Source organism: Nanorana parkeri, unplaced genomic scaffold (assembly GCF_000935625.1).
Source record: "Nanorana parkeri isolate BGI_ZX_2015 unplaced genomic scaffold, ASM93562v1 scaffold1315, whole genome shotgun sequence".
In the NCBI taxonomy this organism is placed as follows: Eukaryota; Metazoa; Chordata; class Amphibia; order Anura; family Dicroglossidae; genus Nanorana; species Nanorana parkeri.
The window spans coordinates 437,516-456,316 of NW_017307583.1; the positions used below are offsets into that span (position 1 = coordinate 437,516).

Genomic DNA, 18,801 nt, shown 5'->3' on the forward strand with positions numbered 1-18,801 from the left:
CCTGCATCTTTCAGAACAAGCTCAATGTCAGAAAGTACCATTGAGATGAACACCCATTGTCCATATTGCGCTCTTTAGGTGCAACACTAACATATTCAAGCTTTCCTTGCCTGATGATTTATATTTCTGTGCACAATTGCTCAATACATGCACATCATGTTTCTTCTAGAGTAAAACAGTACAAGTGATGTGCTTTGTACATTTAGTCAATGAGAATTAATTGATATAAATATAGTCATATAGTCAGCTAGGCCTATACGAGTTTTAAAGGGAACTAGGATGAGTCTAGGTCAGATTTAGTTTATTTCTATTAAATATATTCCTATATTATCTTTTATTAGGTTTTGAAACTGATTTAGGTCTCTTATTTATAGAAACATTTTATTATACAAATAATAATTGGATGCACCCATGACAGAGCATTCTGGGTTTTCTCCCAGACTTTCTTGCTAAAAGTCAGTATGGGGGATGTACGAGTCACTGTTTGACTTCTTTTAGCCAAGTTCGTAGATTGAGCTACTGAACTTTGTAAAGAGGACTATTTTCTGTTGTTAAGATTACCATGATAAATGTATTACACACATATACTGTATATTGTTCTGTATGGCTGGGGAGAGATTGCCATGAGTGGGATTCGAGTTTAACTAGTTACCTCGCACTGAGCAGGTCATATGAAAAGATTCCATTGTTAAATTTTTCACATTTATTGCTCATTTCCTTTATTTCCCCACATGTACTTGTTTAATTACACCACCACTTTCTGGAAATATTTTTTAGAGAGCTCCCCAGTAGACTAGAGACATGCATAATGCCCCACACAGGTCAGTCCTCTGCAGCTACCTTTCACATTGGGTCTGATATAGTTGATCAAAAAGGTTTATATACTGCTGGCAGAATTTGTGAGATTGCATTTAATTAAACAGAAGCATACGCATTAAGAAAACAACATGTCTTTAAGTTTTAACCCCTTCGTGACGGGAGACGTACACTGTACGTCCAGCCACAAAGGGACCAAATGACTAGTCACGTACACTGTACGTGACGAGTTATTTGCTGCTTTAGAGGGCTGTTAATCGCTGAGAATCAGCTTTTAACATTCATTAATGGCTGCCCTTACTACAGAGGCATTCATTAATGAAAGGGTTAACCTTTTTCAGACACCCGATACCTTAATATCGGGTGTCTGAGAGTCAAAGCAAAGCGGACACAGATGCCGGCTTTTGCCGGCATTCTGACAGCTCGTATAGATCGAGAGATATCTCTCTCAAGCTATACTGGCTTTTTTTTTTTTTCTTTCATGAATAGATACAAAATGTGTCTATTCCTACAATGTATCTATTCCTGGAAGAAGAATGTTTGTTTGCTGATCGTTGTTGCAACAATCAGAAAACATTTAGTAACAGCTGAATCCTGAACTGCTGCAGGATCAGTGTCACTAACTTATTATCGGCTGTTCTGAAGTTTGAAGCAGCCTGATAATAACCAAAAATTTATTAATTTATCATGCAGTAACAGTGAGATTAATTCACAAAATCTGCTTGATATAATTAAATAAATAAAATAACATTTTTAAGTTAAAAAAAAAAATTGTGAAAAGTGTAAAAAAAATTAAAAAATTTGTAAAAAATAAAATAAAATAAGGGACAAATAAATGAATGTATTTATTGCATTTTTTTAGCTGTGCTGGTTTTGTAAAAAAAATACTACAAATCAAAACTGGGAAAAAAGTGTTTTAAACGGTTTTTTCCTCTTTTTTTATATTTTATTTGTCCTAAGTGAGGCGTTAGACGCACATATGTGATATAAATATGTAGCCCTATCTGTCCTCTAAAAAACAATATATAATATGTGTGGGTGCACTTTGTAAGAAAGTATATTACTGACGTGGAAGAATCACACAGCAAAAATGTCAAAAGTGTGTCAGTCATTTACGAACAGAAACTAAAAACAAGCTCAGTCATGAAGGGGTTAAATTGATTCAAATTACACTAGGTCCTGTCAATCTATTTGTTGTCTAGGATAAACGCCATGTTTGCGATCTTCCCAAAGTGGCTTAATGATGCTGAGGTCAAAAGATTGTAATGGCCACTTCAGAACCTTCACTTATTTCTGCTGTTCCCACTGAAGAGTCGATATACAGTATATGTCTCTTTATGAGCTGCTAGAAAGTTACACCGTTCAAGTCACAATGAGGGGTGGATGACTAGGGGAGAGAAGACCATGGAAATGTTTCTCTCCTACCTTCATCAGACTGATGGTGTCGTTCCCCCAGGATGCTCCTCTGAGATCTTGGCATAGTCAATTGATTCAAACGCAATGATTGCATTTCGATGATAAAAGTAGTTTATTTTTTGTATACTATTGCTCTATATGGTGACATTTTGGGAATTTATTTATGCAGACCAGTAAAAGGTATGAATCGCCAACTTGAAACTAAATGACACCCAAGAGTATAAGAAGCAGACACCTAGAGGTGCTCATATAAACATATTGTACAAGCTTTGATAGCTTCAAGTTCAGCCAAATGTTTTTTTACATTTTTGATAGCGCAAGGCCTCATTCACAGTGAGAGCCGGCCTGTACAGATCCGTGCTGCGTGCACGGCCGTATAGGGCTGCTCCCAAGAAGGACAGGTGCTGCATGTGATTGTACGCAGCAGCCTGTTCTTCTCTATAGGAGTATGCGGCCGTACGCTCACACGAGCTGCACATCCGATGGATCATGTCTGTGTCCAAACACGGACACCCACATGGATGTGCAGTTTGGGTGACCGTACAGGGGTGTCCTCCCATAGAGAAGAACAGGCTGCTGCGTACAATCACACGCTGCACTTGTCCTACTGGAAGCAGCACGATACGTCCGTGCACGCCGCACGGATCTGTACGGGCCGGCTCTCAGTGTGAATGAGGACTAAGGAAGGGTTAGATTCCATGTCATGCTTTTCTGCTATCAGGGGCTATGTTAGAGATATTCCCCTTAACTTATTTTCCAACGACAGCGGTTTTAACATACAGGAAGGAAAAGAGTAAGCGAAAATAAAAAGTCAGTTCTTTACTGCCTTCTGTGGCGGATTTTCACTTCCTGCCTGGTTAAACAGTCACCACCATGACAGTACTAGGGAAATCTCTCTAACAGAGCCCCAGATAGCAGTAAAAACCTAACAGGGGTTCTAATCCTTGCCAACTTTTTTAAAAAACATATTCAGGCTTGATTAAATTGTGCACAAGGTGTACAAGTATCAGTTACAGAATACACTTACTTGATAATCTGGAGAAATATTCTTTTGTGCTTTTAATCCACTTGGCCTTGTCAGATCAACCAGCAGTTCAGCTACATTGGAGACATCAACATCAGCCAGCGGAGAGGAAGCCGGGGCATTGAAGAGGGTCTGAAGTGTAGACACAAAGGCCTCTTCAAAGCACTCCTGATTTGTTCTATGGGAGAAAGAGGTTACATTTATAGTTAGACTTATTTGTGATATTTGATTAGTTTCACTATTCTAACATAAATGCAGTTTACAATTAATGGAAAGAAATCCTAATTATGGAAACCAAAATTTAAAGTGACACTAAACCCAGGAGTTAAATCTTAAAATACATTAAAGTATCTTAAATATTAATAAAGATGTATCTTATTTATGTATCACTCAGCTGTAGACCCTCAAATGGTCCGTGTGTATTGTAAAGTAGCCACCGCTCCAAGCTCATTCCCATAAATGTACTACAATCTCATGTATAGTCTACTAATTTGTATTGAGATTGGATTCCATCACAGGAGTAATCTTGGATTGGTGGCTACTTTACAACACACACACAGGGACCATGGGGAACAAAAGTAGCCACTCTCCAGAAGGAAGGACAGTGTCAGCACCAATTCAGAGATGATTTGAGGATCTACAGCCGAGTGATACACAAATAAGATACATTTTTATGAATAGTTAGGGTACTTGAATGTATTTTTACGGTTTAACGCCTGAGTTTAGTGTCACTTTAATAGAATAATGTCATGCTTTGAAGGAGAACTATGGGGTTAGGGCTTTTCCCCATAGTTCTTCTTAGAACTAGCGTCCTCTCGTCACCCTAAGCTCAGTATACCGCGAACCACAGCTCGCGGTATACTGAGACGCCGCAGCTGAAGCGGATCCTGACAATTATGTCTGGATCCGCCCAGCTGCGTGAGTGACAGCTGGCTCTGCCTATCTAGAGGCAGAGCCAGCTGTACCCGCCCCCTCCCCCATCCGTTACGCCAGTCAGCGGTGGAGGAGGATCGGAGCGGGAGGGGGGAATCCAGCTCCTCCCCTGTCACGGCAGAGAGCCGTGACAGGATCGAGAAGTGAGCGAACGCCGGTATGTGTTCGCTCACCTCCCGATCTACTGAGCCGACCTGTGACAGTCTCATTGTCACAGGTCGGCTAGAACTATGAGGTGAGTGAAAAGCACTCACCTCATAGTTCTCCTTTAAAGTACATCCGTCACAAGAAACATTTTAGAAAATGCTAGTTGCCAGGCCGTATTTTTCATATTTCTGAGTCACTGACCTGGAACAAGCATGCAGCAAATGAAAGTTGAGGGAACCAGAATTCACACATCTTACCGAGAAGAATATGCAAAAATAGGGAAGAAGACACCCAGGCAGTGACGCAGTTTCGTGTCCTCTTCAGTCACTGGATTGTACCACAGAAGTAAGAGACGTGACAGGAGCTTAGCACTTCTCAATCTTCCTGAGAACATCAGTTTGGCTAAACCTTCAGCGGTTTCAGTCCTTATTTCTGGAACCTGAAAATATTAAAGTGAAATCTACTATATTCTATTTTGTTCCTAGGCATCAGCCTATAAAAAGCCTAGACATAATACTTCACCTGAACCATCCAATCATAGTCAGCCCAAGCAAGAATTGTGACTGTGGGACTTGCTTACCTTTACCCCTGGATGACTCTTCTCAGCAGAAGAGCCAAATGCGCAGACAGCGTTATTCCAGCTGATGACTACTGTTCATTTCGGATACACCACCAGAATGTTTAGCAGTGCTCACCCTCCCTCTTCTATAGCTAGATCACTAACATTGAACCAATTCAAACATGCATACATAGGGTAACACCTATTGGTGGTCCGATCAGACCTGCATCGCCAACCATGATTTTCAAGAATCTTTAAAATATGCAAGTCACTGCTATGGACCTACAATATTGATTTATTGCTGGCTTTAAGACAGCATCAAGATCGGGGGGGTTGGTTTAGAAGGCATTTAACAGTGCAGAAGAGAATCTTACCTTCAAAGGGAATAAGCGAACAGGCCTAATTATTTTACCTCACTATCCAGGAAGTCAGAGAACATCTTTAATATGGAATTCAAAGCAGAGGTCTCAGGTGTTACTTCGTCATCCCCAGATTTTTCTGTGGAGTCAGACTGTTCAGTCTCAGTGGTCTCGTCTGTTCCCTCTTCCTGTTTATTTTCCAGGTTATCAACATCATCTTCCTTTGGCTTTAGAATTTCAAGCCCAAAGAGCAGAAGAAGATCGAATACTGCATTCAAGGCACTGGTCCGCACCTTGACCTCATCAAGCTGTGATATCTAAAGTCCAGAAATAAAGAAATAAAACAAGTGTAGATTATTTTATATAGTTTCTGAACTTCAGCAGAGAGATCCATAAGCTGGAAACAAAGTAAATGCCTGCCTTACAACTAGGGATGCTCAGATACCAAGTACTGTACTCGGTACAAGTATATGTACAGATACTTTTCCAGCTCCAAGACTAGACTAGAGAAAAATTCAAAAGTTAGGAATCAGCTGTCATGTTTAAGGAGCACACGGAGCTCCTGTGATTTGTGCATCCCTGTTTTAATGCATGATTTGTTTTATATATAAATGTATCAGGGATGCACCGATACCAGTTTTTCAAGTGCATGTACTGAAACTTGTCCAAGTACTCACAGATACAAATACTGATACATGTTTGTTTATTGTCATGTGACAGTTTTTCTAAAACAATACAGACTAATGATTTCAGGACAGTGGTGGAGTGCCAGGGCCCAGTCGCAGCTGCAACCCTGGTAGTTCTGGACATCCCTACCTCACAACTACTTCATTCTGGTTAAATGTACAATGAAACTGACAAAAGTCTACAGTGTAAATGGTAACAATTCCTGGAAAGCCCCTCTGCTCCTGTTTGCACTGCTAGCCTCAAAAGATCCCTCAAATGAGCCTGTGAAAAAGCAGGCTTATGTGTTCCATGATTCTGGCATGGTCCATTCTCTATGCTCCTTGCCCTCAAAGAGCACAGAATAGAGGTTGCATAATACAGATGCCTTCAGAAAGTGGCTACAACTTATTTCAAAAACAATAAAAAAAAAAAAAAAAAAGAAAAACTTTTTTAAAAAAAAAAAAAAAAAAAAAAAAAAAAAAGGTAGAATTATGTAGGCCTATAGACTTAAAAACAGTTGTAATATCTACTGGATAACATTCGCAGTTTAACAATTGTACTTGGTGCCCCGAGGGCCTCTTTTGAGTTTATTCTGTTTTTACACATGCTGGTCTAGCAGTTTTTTTCCCCCTACAAAACATGCTTGCTCCTGCGCATTTGGAAAAATATTTGAAGTAATGTTACCTTTAAATATTCTAATTCTGGCAGTATTAAGTATAAAACCAAACCAAAAGCCAAATGTGTGTTATGAGAAAAATCTTAATTTCAAGTTTATGAAGACATTTTTCCTACCTGTAGAAGCAGAGTCAAGTGTTGTTTTGCAAAGTCTTTGTTTTGCAGGGCACAGCAGCCAATGCACAAGACTGCAGTGTTCCTTACAGAAGGATGAACATTGGTTATTCCTGGAAGTATCTGCAAGAAGACAGAAAAGGAGTCTTTGGTTACAAGACAAAAAAAAAAACAAAACGAAAACGACCCATTATTTTCCTGCTGAATGCAAAGTTTTCTCCATCACTCTACTGGTATTTTACTATGAAGCGGACACATACAGCCACCAAAGAAAACAGCGCTGAAGATAGAAGTCTGACATTTTTTGCATACATTTCAGGGTCGTGGAATACGTATCGCCCAACGCCCGGGACATGTAGTTCCGGGCACCGGGCAAGCACCGGGCTACGGATAAGTAGCAGGGCTGGCTTTCTTTGAGCGCCAAAAGTGGCGCTACGAGCGGGGGGCGTGGATCGCTGAGAGCGGGGGGCGGGGACGGAGCAGAGGGCATGACGGAGCGAGGGGCGTGATGCCGTGACGGAGCGGGGGCGAAGCGTTGAATGAGATGGGGACGGAGCAGAGGGCGTGACGGAGCAAGGGGCGTGGAGCCGGACGATGGAGCTGTGACAGGCTCTGTCACGTCCCCCAGCCTCTGTCCCCGGCGGCCACTGCTCGTTCCTATGACAGGAGTTCTAGCAACAGTGCTGTGCTAGAACTCCTGTGTTGGAGGTGACAGGGTCAATAAAGAGTACCTGTCACCTCCAAATGCTATCACACAGGGGATTATTATTCCCTGTGTGATAGCAATACAATAAAGTTTTTTTTTTTAAATAGTTAAAAAACGGCCCCCGCTTTAGTCCTTGGACAAGTAGTTTTTTCCAAAATTTACACACCCCTGCATTTCCACAAAACCTAAAAACGTGCTTCTAGTTTTTGGATACCTAGTCTGATGCAGGTCTCCTCTTTACACCCAATTAAATGTACATTGTAAATCATTTAGATCACGGCAATGATAAATTGAAAGCAATGCCCCATCAGGAATACAGAACCAAACACACATGAATCCTTCTGCCTGATTTATCCTATTCCCCAAGAGTCACATTGCCCCTCCTAGGTACTTACCAATGATTGAATTATCTCATTCAACGTTCCTCCAAGTCCTTTAGAAAGCGAAATGTGCTTTAGGAGTTCGTTACACATAATCAAGCACTTGAGAAGTGTTTCAGGGTCATTCTGGAAAGAGAAAACCGTACAAGTGGAAATAGCATGCATATTTATTCAGAGAGAACGAATACAAGATGAATATCCAACAGCAGGCCAAACCTTTTCCACACGGATTTCTTTCAGCTCTGGTTCTTCTGCTTCTCTAATTAGCTCTGCTTTCAGCTTTTCCAGCTCGGACACTTTTTCCTTTAATTCAGAGGCCCTGCCAAATTCTTGGGCACTTATGGAGTCCTCCAAGGCTTGTTTGGCTTCCATAAGTTGCACTTTTATATTAGCAATCTGTAAGAAGATTATTACTTTACAACTCGCTCTAATTATCCTCTACATTACAGCAAAGCAGTGCACATATTTGAGGGTGTGCTTGTGTCACGCACATAACTATGAAAAACAAGCGGACCTAGATTCAAGCAACTTTATGCAGTACCTCAGTGAGATAAGCAAGTTGCAAATATAGCACATACAGTAAGCATTCTGCAGCTGCAGTTTTGGCCAGGACTATTTGTCATCAAAAGGTACAGCGCATCTCTATGGAACAGCTATTCTTCTCCCTAGACTCCACCCCTTTATGACACTATCACTATAATCACTTAATCAGAAGCAGGAGTTGGTGGAGATTACCGATCAAATTGGCTAGGATAACAAAGGGTGTCTAGGTGCACAAGTGTCAAGCCTAAAAACAGAAAGAGCTGTTCTACAGAGACACTGCAACGGATTAAAAATTAGCTGGGGCAGCTGCAGAATGCTTGGAGGCCTTGTATGCATGCATTTTAGCTTGACTACAAGCAGCATTTACAGCACAGCAAGTCTTTAAAGCTTTTGAGCTTTTGCAAAGTTGTTTTCAGCAAACAGCTTTCATGCAGCCTTTAATGCAACTCACTACAATTTAAGGAGGTTAACTACAGAATAAAATAGGAGTGATGACTCTCACCTTAAATAAGCAGTTAGCATGCTTCAGCAAGCATCGCCACTACATGACACTTGTCAAAATCCAAGTGAAGAATATATGGGAGAAGTCATCCTTTAGACAGTATAGAACAGGCTTTATACGGATGAACTTGCACTACATGCTCTTTGCCAGTGTACCTAGGGCATGCATGATGGGAAATCCAGGAGAAAAGATGGGAGGGTGGAGCAAATGACATGATTGAAACCAGAGATTAGCACATATGGCCAGGTGGAGGAGGTTTCAAAAGCTCGAGATTAAAGCACCGATTATGTTGACAGGTTGGCAAAAGGGTTTGGTACGCAAACATTTGCAAGCCTTTGGAAGGATGGCAGGCCTATAAACCATAGCACAAATGGGGAAGCACTGGCCTCATGAAACTCTAAAGACTCATACCTTTACTTGTAGTTTCCTGGACTCTGCAACATCTGGTGGATTATCGACAGTGACAATTGGCTCTCGGAGCTCAGAAATCATTTCCGCTACCTGTTGGAAAAGATTTATTGAAGTTGTGGTGACTTTCAGAAAACAAAGTGCCTACATAACATGTATATGTGATGTGTGTACACACTCATATACAGACACACACAAGCATTTCAAACACGCGCGTAAGGACGTGCACTTGTGTGTGTGTCTATATTTACACAAAAAGGAAAAGCACATTCTGCTACATACAGTTACGATTCTACGGTCGTCATCCTTGATAATGCGGAGCAAGACTTCCACCAGAGGGGATATAAATGATGTTGCAACATTAGGCATAAGTAGTATTTCTTGTAACACAGCTAGAAGACGTTTTCTGGAAAATAAAAACAAACATACCAAATTTCTAGACAAGCCTGATAATAGTAAAACTACTAAAAGAACACTTTCATCTAATTCCTTTGTTATATACGGTCTCTATTGTCCTCTTTGTGGATCTTTGCATTAGTTACACAATAGAACAATGAAGAAATCTGGCCTAATTGAAAAGAAGGATTTTTTTAAAATTCCTTTTCATAGTGAAGAGCTGATGAAATTGATAAATATAACGAACATGTTTACTCCCTTTCCGTATGTGAAAGAAGCTGAAGCCCAACATTTGACACTCCTAAAACTGTCTATATCCCCATTCATTTCATCTGGCCTACTGACAAAAAAAACCGGTGAAACATTGAAATGACCCTACTTGTGGACGATAAAAGGACACAAAGAAAGGTATACATTTCTCCCGTTGTGTGAAGCATAGCCTCTCTCACAGGAATAGCCAGTTTTTACACGATCATAATGGGTTATGTTAACCAGCCATTTTTTGTGTATAAACAGCATGCAGTAGAGCTCATTTTAAACAGGCAACTTGACAATTGTGTTAATACATTCCTGAATTTAAGAAACCTACTGTATAGAAAAAGAAAACTAGCGACTGCCATTCTGAATAGAGAAAGCTAGTTGGATGACCACCGAAACATCAAGAAAAATACAGCAAATCCAATTGGCTTGATTTAATGTTTACAGATTTTTTACGGCCAGTATGTGCCTTATTTTGAAGATGCGTGCTGCTGGCAGTGTCTAAATTCAATATTTTCTGATCAGACGTGACAACTCCTGATCTACATATATGTTTTAGGTTTGAGTAGTGAAAATATTGAAAAAATGGATCAGCATGATGGCTAACATATTCGGTAGCAGTTAGTAAAGTCTGAGGCGATGGTAGGATGAAAATAAAACCTATCATCTGTGACACGCAGCCTGACTGAGATGGAAGTCCATCTGGTGAAGAACCCAACTGAGGCTGTGACCTATAATGCTCAGTGCCCAAACAACTATCCCAGTGCCAATTTAAAGGGTTTTCTAAATGCCACCACAACACGCCTTCCCAGTCCATAGGCGTTGCATCACAGCGCAAAGCAAGGAAATGCACTCCAATGCAACACAATGACGAAAATGATGGCTGCAGGATTTTTGGTCAATTGGGATGCATTAAGCTGCCCAGTCAAAAAAAAAATGGGCAGTCCTTAATGCAATGCACATGCATTTAAAAAGCCATAATCTTGAACAATGATCAGTCTAAACCAGCGAGAAATGGTGAAACAAGAAGCTAGTTCCCCTCTATGGGGACTATCAGGAATAACTAAACAAGTCAGTCTTTCTAATGGAGCAGTGGCTGAGAGGTGAACTCTTACAGCAAGACTACATCCAAACAATGAAGGGAAATTCCCTTTTGATGTACAGGAGCTGAACATGAAGATGGAAGGACAATGTACTGATGAAGGTGAAAGTCCAAACCCCCCCCTAGGAAGAATAGAGGCTCTATGACTTGCTTAGCAGGGAGAGGAATTTCCTCTCCCTTAGGCCTGGTTCACACCTGGGCGTTTTACAGCACGTTCCTACACGCTGTAAAAGAAAATAGAAAAAAAAAATTTAAAATCATACCGCCAGTTTCTCTAACCCAAAAACGGACACAAAATTGTTGGTGTGTGATATTCAGAGATCTGATCACTTGTGTTAAGCTCACTACTTCCTTCGGGCTCTAGAAACTAGGGAGCGTGGCTTATTGTGACAACTGCAAAGTGCATTTTATCAGTGTAATAGGCTTTTCATCCAATGAAGGGGAAAAAAAAAAAAAATGAAGATTTTATATAAGTTTGTGATTGCCATGTTATCAGATTATATAATTAGGAGGATGGCAGAATAATCAAGCACATTTTCCAAGGTGTAGCATATTTATTAGATAAAACGAATGCTTCAGAGACTCGAGGTTTGTACAAAGTAGAAGAGAAATATAATGAGTACGTGGGAAGGTTTCTATAGCAAAGGTGAAGTGACATAACACCAAATAAGCCTTTTGGCTTACCTTCCTCCCTCTTCACTGGTATCCAGGCAGCCTATTATATTAATCAGCTGCTGCCCAATGAATGCTTTAGTCATCAGGTCTTCAATTTTAGTCATGTCTGCTTTTTCTTCCTCCGTTAGAACAGGAAGTGTTTGAAGATAACTGGGGGGGGAAAAAAATAAGAGTAAATTATTTGAAAATACAGATCATGCAGTAATGAGATTCTTACCACATATTCATCTTGGAACTAGTTTGCAACAAACACACACAATGCATTGACCAGCATTGCACGTTTTAAAGAATTTACTTGAATGCTAAACATATTCAAAATCACAGCATGCAAGGCTTTTTAATATCTAATGCAGTTTAATGCAACCTAAGGGTGTGCACAGATCATTTGTTTCATTTTTTTTCTTGCGGTCTATGCATTCTGTTCCTTAGGTTTCTTCTGATGAGGGAAATGGGTGCTCCTGGCTCCAGTATCATCCTTGAGGAAATTGTCAAGCTGGTCTAAAGAGATTCTGTCACTCGAAGGCCATGCTGATCAATTGCTTTTTACACAAGGGTTAAATCCAACGATTTAACTAAATTGGCCTAAGCATATGAACGGACACAAGACAAGCCTCTAGTAAATTGTCAAAGATGAAATTTAACGCTACAGCCATCTGCTCCACAAGTTATGTAAGCAATGATTCAACCATATAGACCACTTGCCAACCATATGCCTAAACTCTTCACTGAGCAAATATAAGGCTAATAATCATTTAGGGAGAGCAAACAGGTCAGGTTGCTTCTAATCACAGCAGTTGGATAAGCGAGTATAAAGTATTTGCAGCTTAGGCAGGTCATATTGGCACAGTTTATCATTTGCTGCAAAATCATGTCACCAGGCTCTTCTATCACAGAGTGTTCTCTGTAGCATTGTGCACAGAACACTCTGAAGGACACTGCAAGCTCCTCCGCATGCCCTGCATTTTATAAAAGGAGTCGTAACATAGTAAAGCTAGTGGTGCCCACTGTCAAAGTGACACTAACCTCAGGAGGTAAATCTGAAAAATGCATTCAAGTACCTTATCTGTAGATCTTCAAATCATCTCTGAATTCATACTGACACTGTCCTTCCTTCTGGAGGGCGGCTACCTTTGTTCCCCATGGTCCCAGTGTGTGTTGTAAAGTAACTACTCCAAGCTCACTCCCGTGCTAGACTACAATCTCAATACAAAATTAGTAAACTAAACAGGAGATTGTAGTCAATCACAGCAGTGAGCTTGGAGCGGTGACTACTTTGCAATACATATAGGGACCATGGGGAACAAAAGTAGCCCCCCTCCAGAAGAAAGGACACGGTCAGCATGAATTCAGAGATGATTTGAGGATGTACAGCCGAGTGATGCACAGACAAGGTACTTGAATGCCTTTTTATGATTAATCTCGAGTTTAGTGACACTTTTAGTGCCACTAAATGTCCCTCAATGTTTACATTTACATTAAGTCTGCATTATAATGTCCCAAAATATAAAGCAAAGGAATTCAGCCACCTGCTTTTAACTTAATTTCTCAATTTGTAGTGCACAGATGGTTAGTCAAGACAGGCACGTTTTTTTCCTTCTTAACGATTATGCTATCTAGCAAAGACAGGACAGAGACATCTCCACAAGTTTAGATGCAGAGATCGCTTCCACATGAGCCGCAAGGGCTACTTTAAAAAAAAAAAAAAAGGGACCTGTATAGGATGGTGGCCATCATTGCAGACTTGTTTTTGAAGGCACCCTCTTGGGAACAGTTTGCTTTAATAACAAGTTACTCAGAACTAGCATGTGCAAACAAGTATACCAACAACTGATATGCACATGCTTGTTCCAGGTCAGGGACTCGCCAATCAAAGTCAAGACCAGAATTAACAGTCCTGGAATTTGCATTTTTAACAATATCAACAATCATAGCATAAATGTTTCTATCCTGACGAGATATTTGCAGGAAAATCTGAAAGCACAGAAACAATGAGCACCCATTCACACTGGGGCAAAACACATTAAATGCGTTAGCATGTTGGAGTGCCATTGAAAATAACTAATTTGTCTAAATGGGTAAAGGAATAAGTGTGCTGCACAACACCACAACACAGGAGAATGCACCACATTTGACGTGATGTGACGCATTCGAAAAAAATGGTGCATGTCTGATTTGTTTGGTGTAACACACTAGGATGCCAAGGGGTGAATGGACCCAGAAACCAGTCATTGTGTATCTGGTGATTCGTTCATATCTTACTGGAGATACTAAAGCCCGGGACACACTGCATGTGAAACGCTGCGGAGCAAACCTGTGAGGTGTGGATGTTCACATGCAGTGTGTGAGCCGACTGTGGCCAGATAAAAGACTGCATCTTCAGCCAACCGGCTCGCGTGTAACAACTGAATGGACTTTGCACCCTGATGCGCTGGTTTGTATGCGAGCCGATTGGCTCAAGATTACATTTTTCATCAAGGGCGCGCTCAGCTATGCGACCTCTCACAAGTTCGGCGTTGCTTTGCGTGCCCCAGGCTTTAGTGTGTTCTTCTGAATATGCATATATTAGGGTTTCAGTTACTTCAATAGAAAGACATTGTTACCTTAAGAGATAATCCGCATACACAGCTGGCTCTGGTAAAATTTGCTCCAGTGCAGCCTCCCCTTCATCACCTTTGGATTTGACGTACTCACAAAGTGCTTTCCAATACAAAACATTTTCTGGAGTCAAAGTATCCAGTGGTACGAGTTTCCTAAACAGGGAAAAGAAAAAACGGTCTGCATTCAAACTGCAAGAAAGCTGTTGCTATGCAACTTCATCATATCTCACTAAATGAGAAACACTGCATGCCCCTGTTTGCCCCGGGAGAACTGAAAGCAGGACGCAATATTGGTGTTAATTCACAGCAAACTGACAATAAGAAGTCACAAGCTTGCCTTAAGGATGGGTTCACACCTGGGCGTACGGAATACGCACGTTTTTACTGCGATATGCAGTAAAAGAAACGCGCGACAAACACGCGTTTACGAGGGCTATCCGGCTGTATCCTAATGGATATGCGTGGCAAATATGCCCCAAAGAAGCTCCTGTACTTAGGGCGTTTTCAGCCCGTTCTTACGCGCTGTAAAACGCCCAGGTGCGAACCATGCACATAGGCAATTATTGGTTTTCACATGTGGAGCGTTTTACAGCGTGCAGGAACGCACTGTAAAACGCTCAAGTGTACACTGTGCTGGGATAAAAACCAGAGGCAGCCTTTGCTGACCTCCTCCTGAAAATTCTAGTTCCCTAGCAGTTATACTGATTCAATCCCTTCGAAGCTTTTAGTTAATAACTCAGAACAAGTATATAGATAAGGAGTTCTGACTGCACTTGCTGCATAGCTTTCTCTGCTCAGAAGCCCTGTATATATTTAAGCAATTGGATCTGTGACTCGGTTGTAGAACAAGTGATGCAAACAATCAAGTGGGTAATCACATGCAAAGAAGTGCACCAGAAACTGAAATATCAGTTTTGGGTGAACTGCCCCTTTCAAAGGGAAAGTAATGACAATGGGATTCACATAATGTCAATATTATATGTATTACTATTGAAAGAAAGAAAAAAAAAAAAAAAATCACAATATGTAATGTAATTTTAACAGGTTATTATGTGATGTTTAATAAGACTGGTTTGTATTAAGCGGAGTTCTATGGTTCTTTGCACCCGTCTATTCTTAGCTGTTGAAATAAATTACATACATACATACGTGACTTTTGCATTGCCAAATGGTTGCCGTTTAATATTTTTATTACTACAGTACACACAAACATACAGCTTCTGTAGTGGCAATCCGTTTACTAAATGGCTGCTGAGGGAAGCACTATAGATGACTAGATCAGTACAATCTCTATGCTGTATTACAAAGCAAGGGTAACCTGCATATATATTAAGCATATATGTACCTAGATACTTACAAACCATTCATGGAAACACGGGTTTTAAAACATTTACAGATAAAGATTATACAAAGTTACTGGTTAAGCTAAATCTAAAGCCAAAAGTGTTTTTCCCATTTTGGATTGTGTAGGGGAGGGATAAAAGCGCCATCAGTATTTTTTGGCCACCTGTGTCCCATTAGGAAAACTTCCTTTATTTCCTGTCTTTTAGAGACTCAACAGGGAGTTAGATCATATCCTTTCCATGTCAGTGAAATCTCCCTCTTAGACAGTGTTCATAGGAACAAGTGAAAGATCTCCCCTCTATTAGTGTCCTGGTGACAACTCAAAGTTTTGGATTACCCCCACTTTCATCCCTGTGACCTTGGTACAGGGATGTGAAATTCGTATCGCCCGATGCCCGGACATGCAGTTCTGGGCGGGAAGTTTTCCCCCCCCGACATTTAGCCCTGTTCCCGGCTAGCAGAGCTAAATGTAGATCAGGGCAGCTGCCACTTATTTAGTAGAAGTGATCCGAGATCGCTTGTATAAAATGAGCAGTGATCTTGTCCCCTCTCCCTGCCGCTCTTCTGGTGGACCCAGGACCACGGCAAATGAGCGCAGGATGGAGAGCGGGGAGCAGAGAACGTCCGTTCTCCACTCTGCGTTCTGTGATCAGTGAGATCAGCGCCACCTGTCTCAGCTGTCAGAAACCGCACAGAAGATGTGTTGGAAGGCAGGTTCCATAAAGACAACCCTGCTACTCCCATCATCTGCAGGCAAAAAAAACATTCCACTGTGTGCCATATTGTGGTGACTGGGCAGCACCGCTCTATAACACGCACCATGTGCATTAAAGGGCAAGTTCACTTTCCTAAGTCATTTGGGAAAATGGAATTGCATGCGTAAATCTGGCTAACTCCCTGCCCCCCCAACCCACCCGCTATACTTACCTTTTGGCGAATAGTCCTTTCCCTCCACTAGTACGGGTGTATCTGTACCCTGTACTGCAGTCCAGCGCTATGCTTTTTGAATTTCGCTCGCAAATTGCAAGCACTCATTGGTCAGGTGACCAAGTTGAGCAATGAGAAGAGGTATATAGCACGGTTAAATACGGTTTTGATTAAAACTATTTTTTGTATCGGGACAAATAGATTGGGCCTCCGCTTTAGCCCTTGGGCAAGTCGTTTTTTTTTTAAATTTCCACACCCCTATTGGTAGCCAGGACAAATCACTAAAAGGTTTTGAACAGAGGTTCTAACCCCTCAGCACCCTAATATGAAAAAAATAGTTTGGCCATTGATTCAAACCACATAACAATTTCAAAGCCATGCTCTACATATACAAGTGACGGGTTTATCTACCTTTCATCAATATTTTTGCACTTCTCAATCAGCTCATTGAGAGAGGACAGAGAAAACATTGCATTGAGTGCAGCGACTGCAACTTCTGGAGAATTTTCCACATCTAGACGATGAAGCAGCTCTAAAATGTTCCCCTCTGTGTATTTCAGCCATGACTGCAGCAGCTTCTTCTGCATGATTCCCTTCACAGCCTCTGTGACAAGACACATGGATGGTAACAACCAAATGCTTAAAAATGACATGCACAATGAAGGAACATTCAATATATTTTACACAGAAACCAGCAGAATTGACATTTGAAATAGGAAACCAGAGTTAGACTTTCCAGTAGTCTTCCAAGGTAGCATGAGACAGAAGCTCCTCCCACCATGTCAGGAAACAGGTCACCAGGTCCAATGTTAAAAGGAGGCCCTTCTGACACTTCAGTTATATTACAACTGGAGTACTGTACTGGAAAAAGAAAATACAACAGCTGGAACCCTGCCGTCCTGGAAGAAAATGGGAGTTAAGGCTAAAACAGATTTTCCCCAGTTGTCTTCCAGGACAGCATATAAGAGAACTTACCAGACTAGGGTGGTACCACAGCTTGGCCTGGACCTAGCTTCATAAATGGACCAGCAGATAGTGAATAAACATGGAAAAGCTTAACCATGTAGCAGCCTTATAAATCTGTCCTGGAGTGGCACCAGCTTTTTCCACCCAAGGCCCCCTGCATTGACTAAAGGAGGAGGGGTAGCCGGCATGATTTTATTGGATTCACAGATGGCAAACCTTATCCAGCGTGCAAAAGGCAACTTGGAAGCTTGGCTACCTGTGTTCTGTCCTGAAAATAAGAGGACTACAGCATCCAAATTCCTGAACGCTCTTGTAGCTTGGTACATTTAATTGTACTTTGTATATTCAGGATAAGAAGGTTCTGTTATCAAACTACTTCCTATAAATGGCCCTATTAAATCTGGAAACGAAACTCTACAGGAAACTTCCTCCTGCCAGTCTTGCTCAAATCCAGCAAGGAAGGTGCGAGAGCACCAATATCCCCCAAAAACTCCACCTGAGACTTGCTTATAACTGCACAGCACAAAAAAAGATGGGGATCAAGGTGCAGTAACAGGTTGGGAAGATGGTCACAAATATCCACCAAGAGAGACCTGAAAGACAGGAAGGTGGAGGCCAACTCATCTTTCATGGATGAAAGGAGGTTGCTACAGGAACTGGCAGAATACACTGTAAGCACATTAGGCTGACACAGAGGTTTTGACTAGGAACTACCCAACTTAAGAGCTGCAAACAGCAGATTTGCTTTTGGGAATGGTCCCTCTCGCCTTCTTAGGAGCTTTGGCCTAAAAGGAAAACAGCAAGAGAGGGAAGTAGACGAGACACAAACAGTGCCCCTCCACCATAAGCCTAACACCAAGGGGCCCCAGACAAACCATTACAGGCTAGGTAAATTCCCAGGAATAACGCAAAATAGGTACAGCCACCTTCTGCTCACCTTTGGCCTGCCGGAGTCAAGTGTACCTGTATATGCCTGAGCTTGCAGCCTGTGCAGAGGATCAATTATTGTATGGCCAGCCATTCCATTAGTGGCATGCTCCCATCCAGTAATGGGAGGGACCACCAAAGAAGGCACCGGCAGGCCATAATCTTTGCTCATGTGCCAAAACCAGGCTTGAAACCACAGCCTCCAGCACCCGAATATGACATTACCCTACCCGGAAGTGACAATCAGCGTAAATCGGTCAAGCAGAAGTGGCCAAAGTCATGCATCCTCAGTTTCTGCAGTAAGGCTGCCAAGAGGGTGAGTCAATTACAGATATGGCCTTCACCTAACACTATAAGGAGG

At 41.5% G+C, this 18,801-nt stretch overlaps 1 protein-coding gene across 1 annotated transcript in view; it reads right to left on the reverse strand.

Annotated features, from left to right (window-relative positions):
* Positions 1-18,801, reverse strand: part of NCAPG (non-SMC condensin I complex subunit G) — a 41,532-nt gene that overhangs the window by 11,357 nt on the left and 11,374 nt on the right. Inside the window, exons 6-16 of the mRNA XM_018569262.1 lie at positions 16,959-17,151; positions 14,280-14,429; positions 11,689-11,829; positions 9,531-9,654; positions 9,252-9,341; positions 8,012-8,191; positions 7,811-7,921; positions 6,713-6,832; positions 5,308-5,571; positions 4,594-4,775; positions 3,260-3,434 (exon numbers count right to left, since the gene is read on the reverse strand). Coding sequence (XP_018424764.1) covers positions 3,260-3,434; positions 4,594-4,775; positions 5,308-5,571; positions 6,713-6,832; positions 7,811-7,921; positions 8,012-8,191; positions 9,252-9,341; positions 9,531-9,654; positions 11,689-11,829; positions 14,280-14,429; positions 16,959-17,151 — 1,730 coding nt within the window. The remainder of the gene's footprint in view (positions 1-3,259; positions 3,435-4,593; positions 4,776-5,307; positions 5,572-6,712; positions 6,833-7,810; positions 7,922-8,011; positions 8,192-9,251; positions 9,342-9,530; positions 9,655-11,688; positions 11,830-14,279; positions 14,430-16,958; positions 17,152-18,801) is intronic.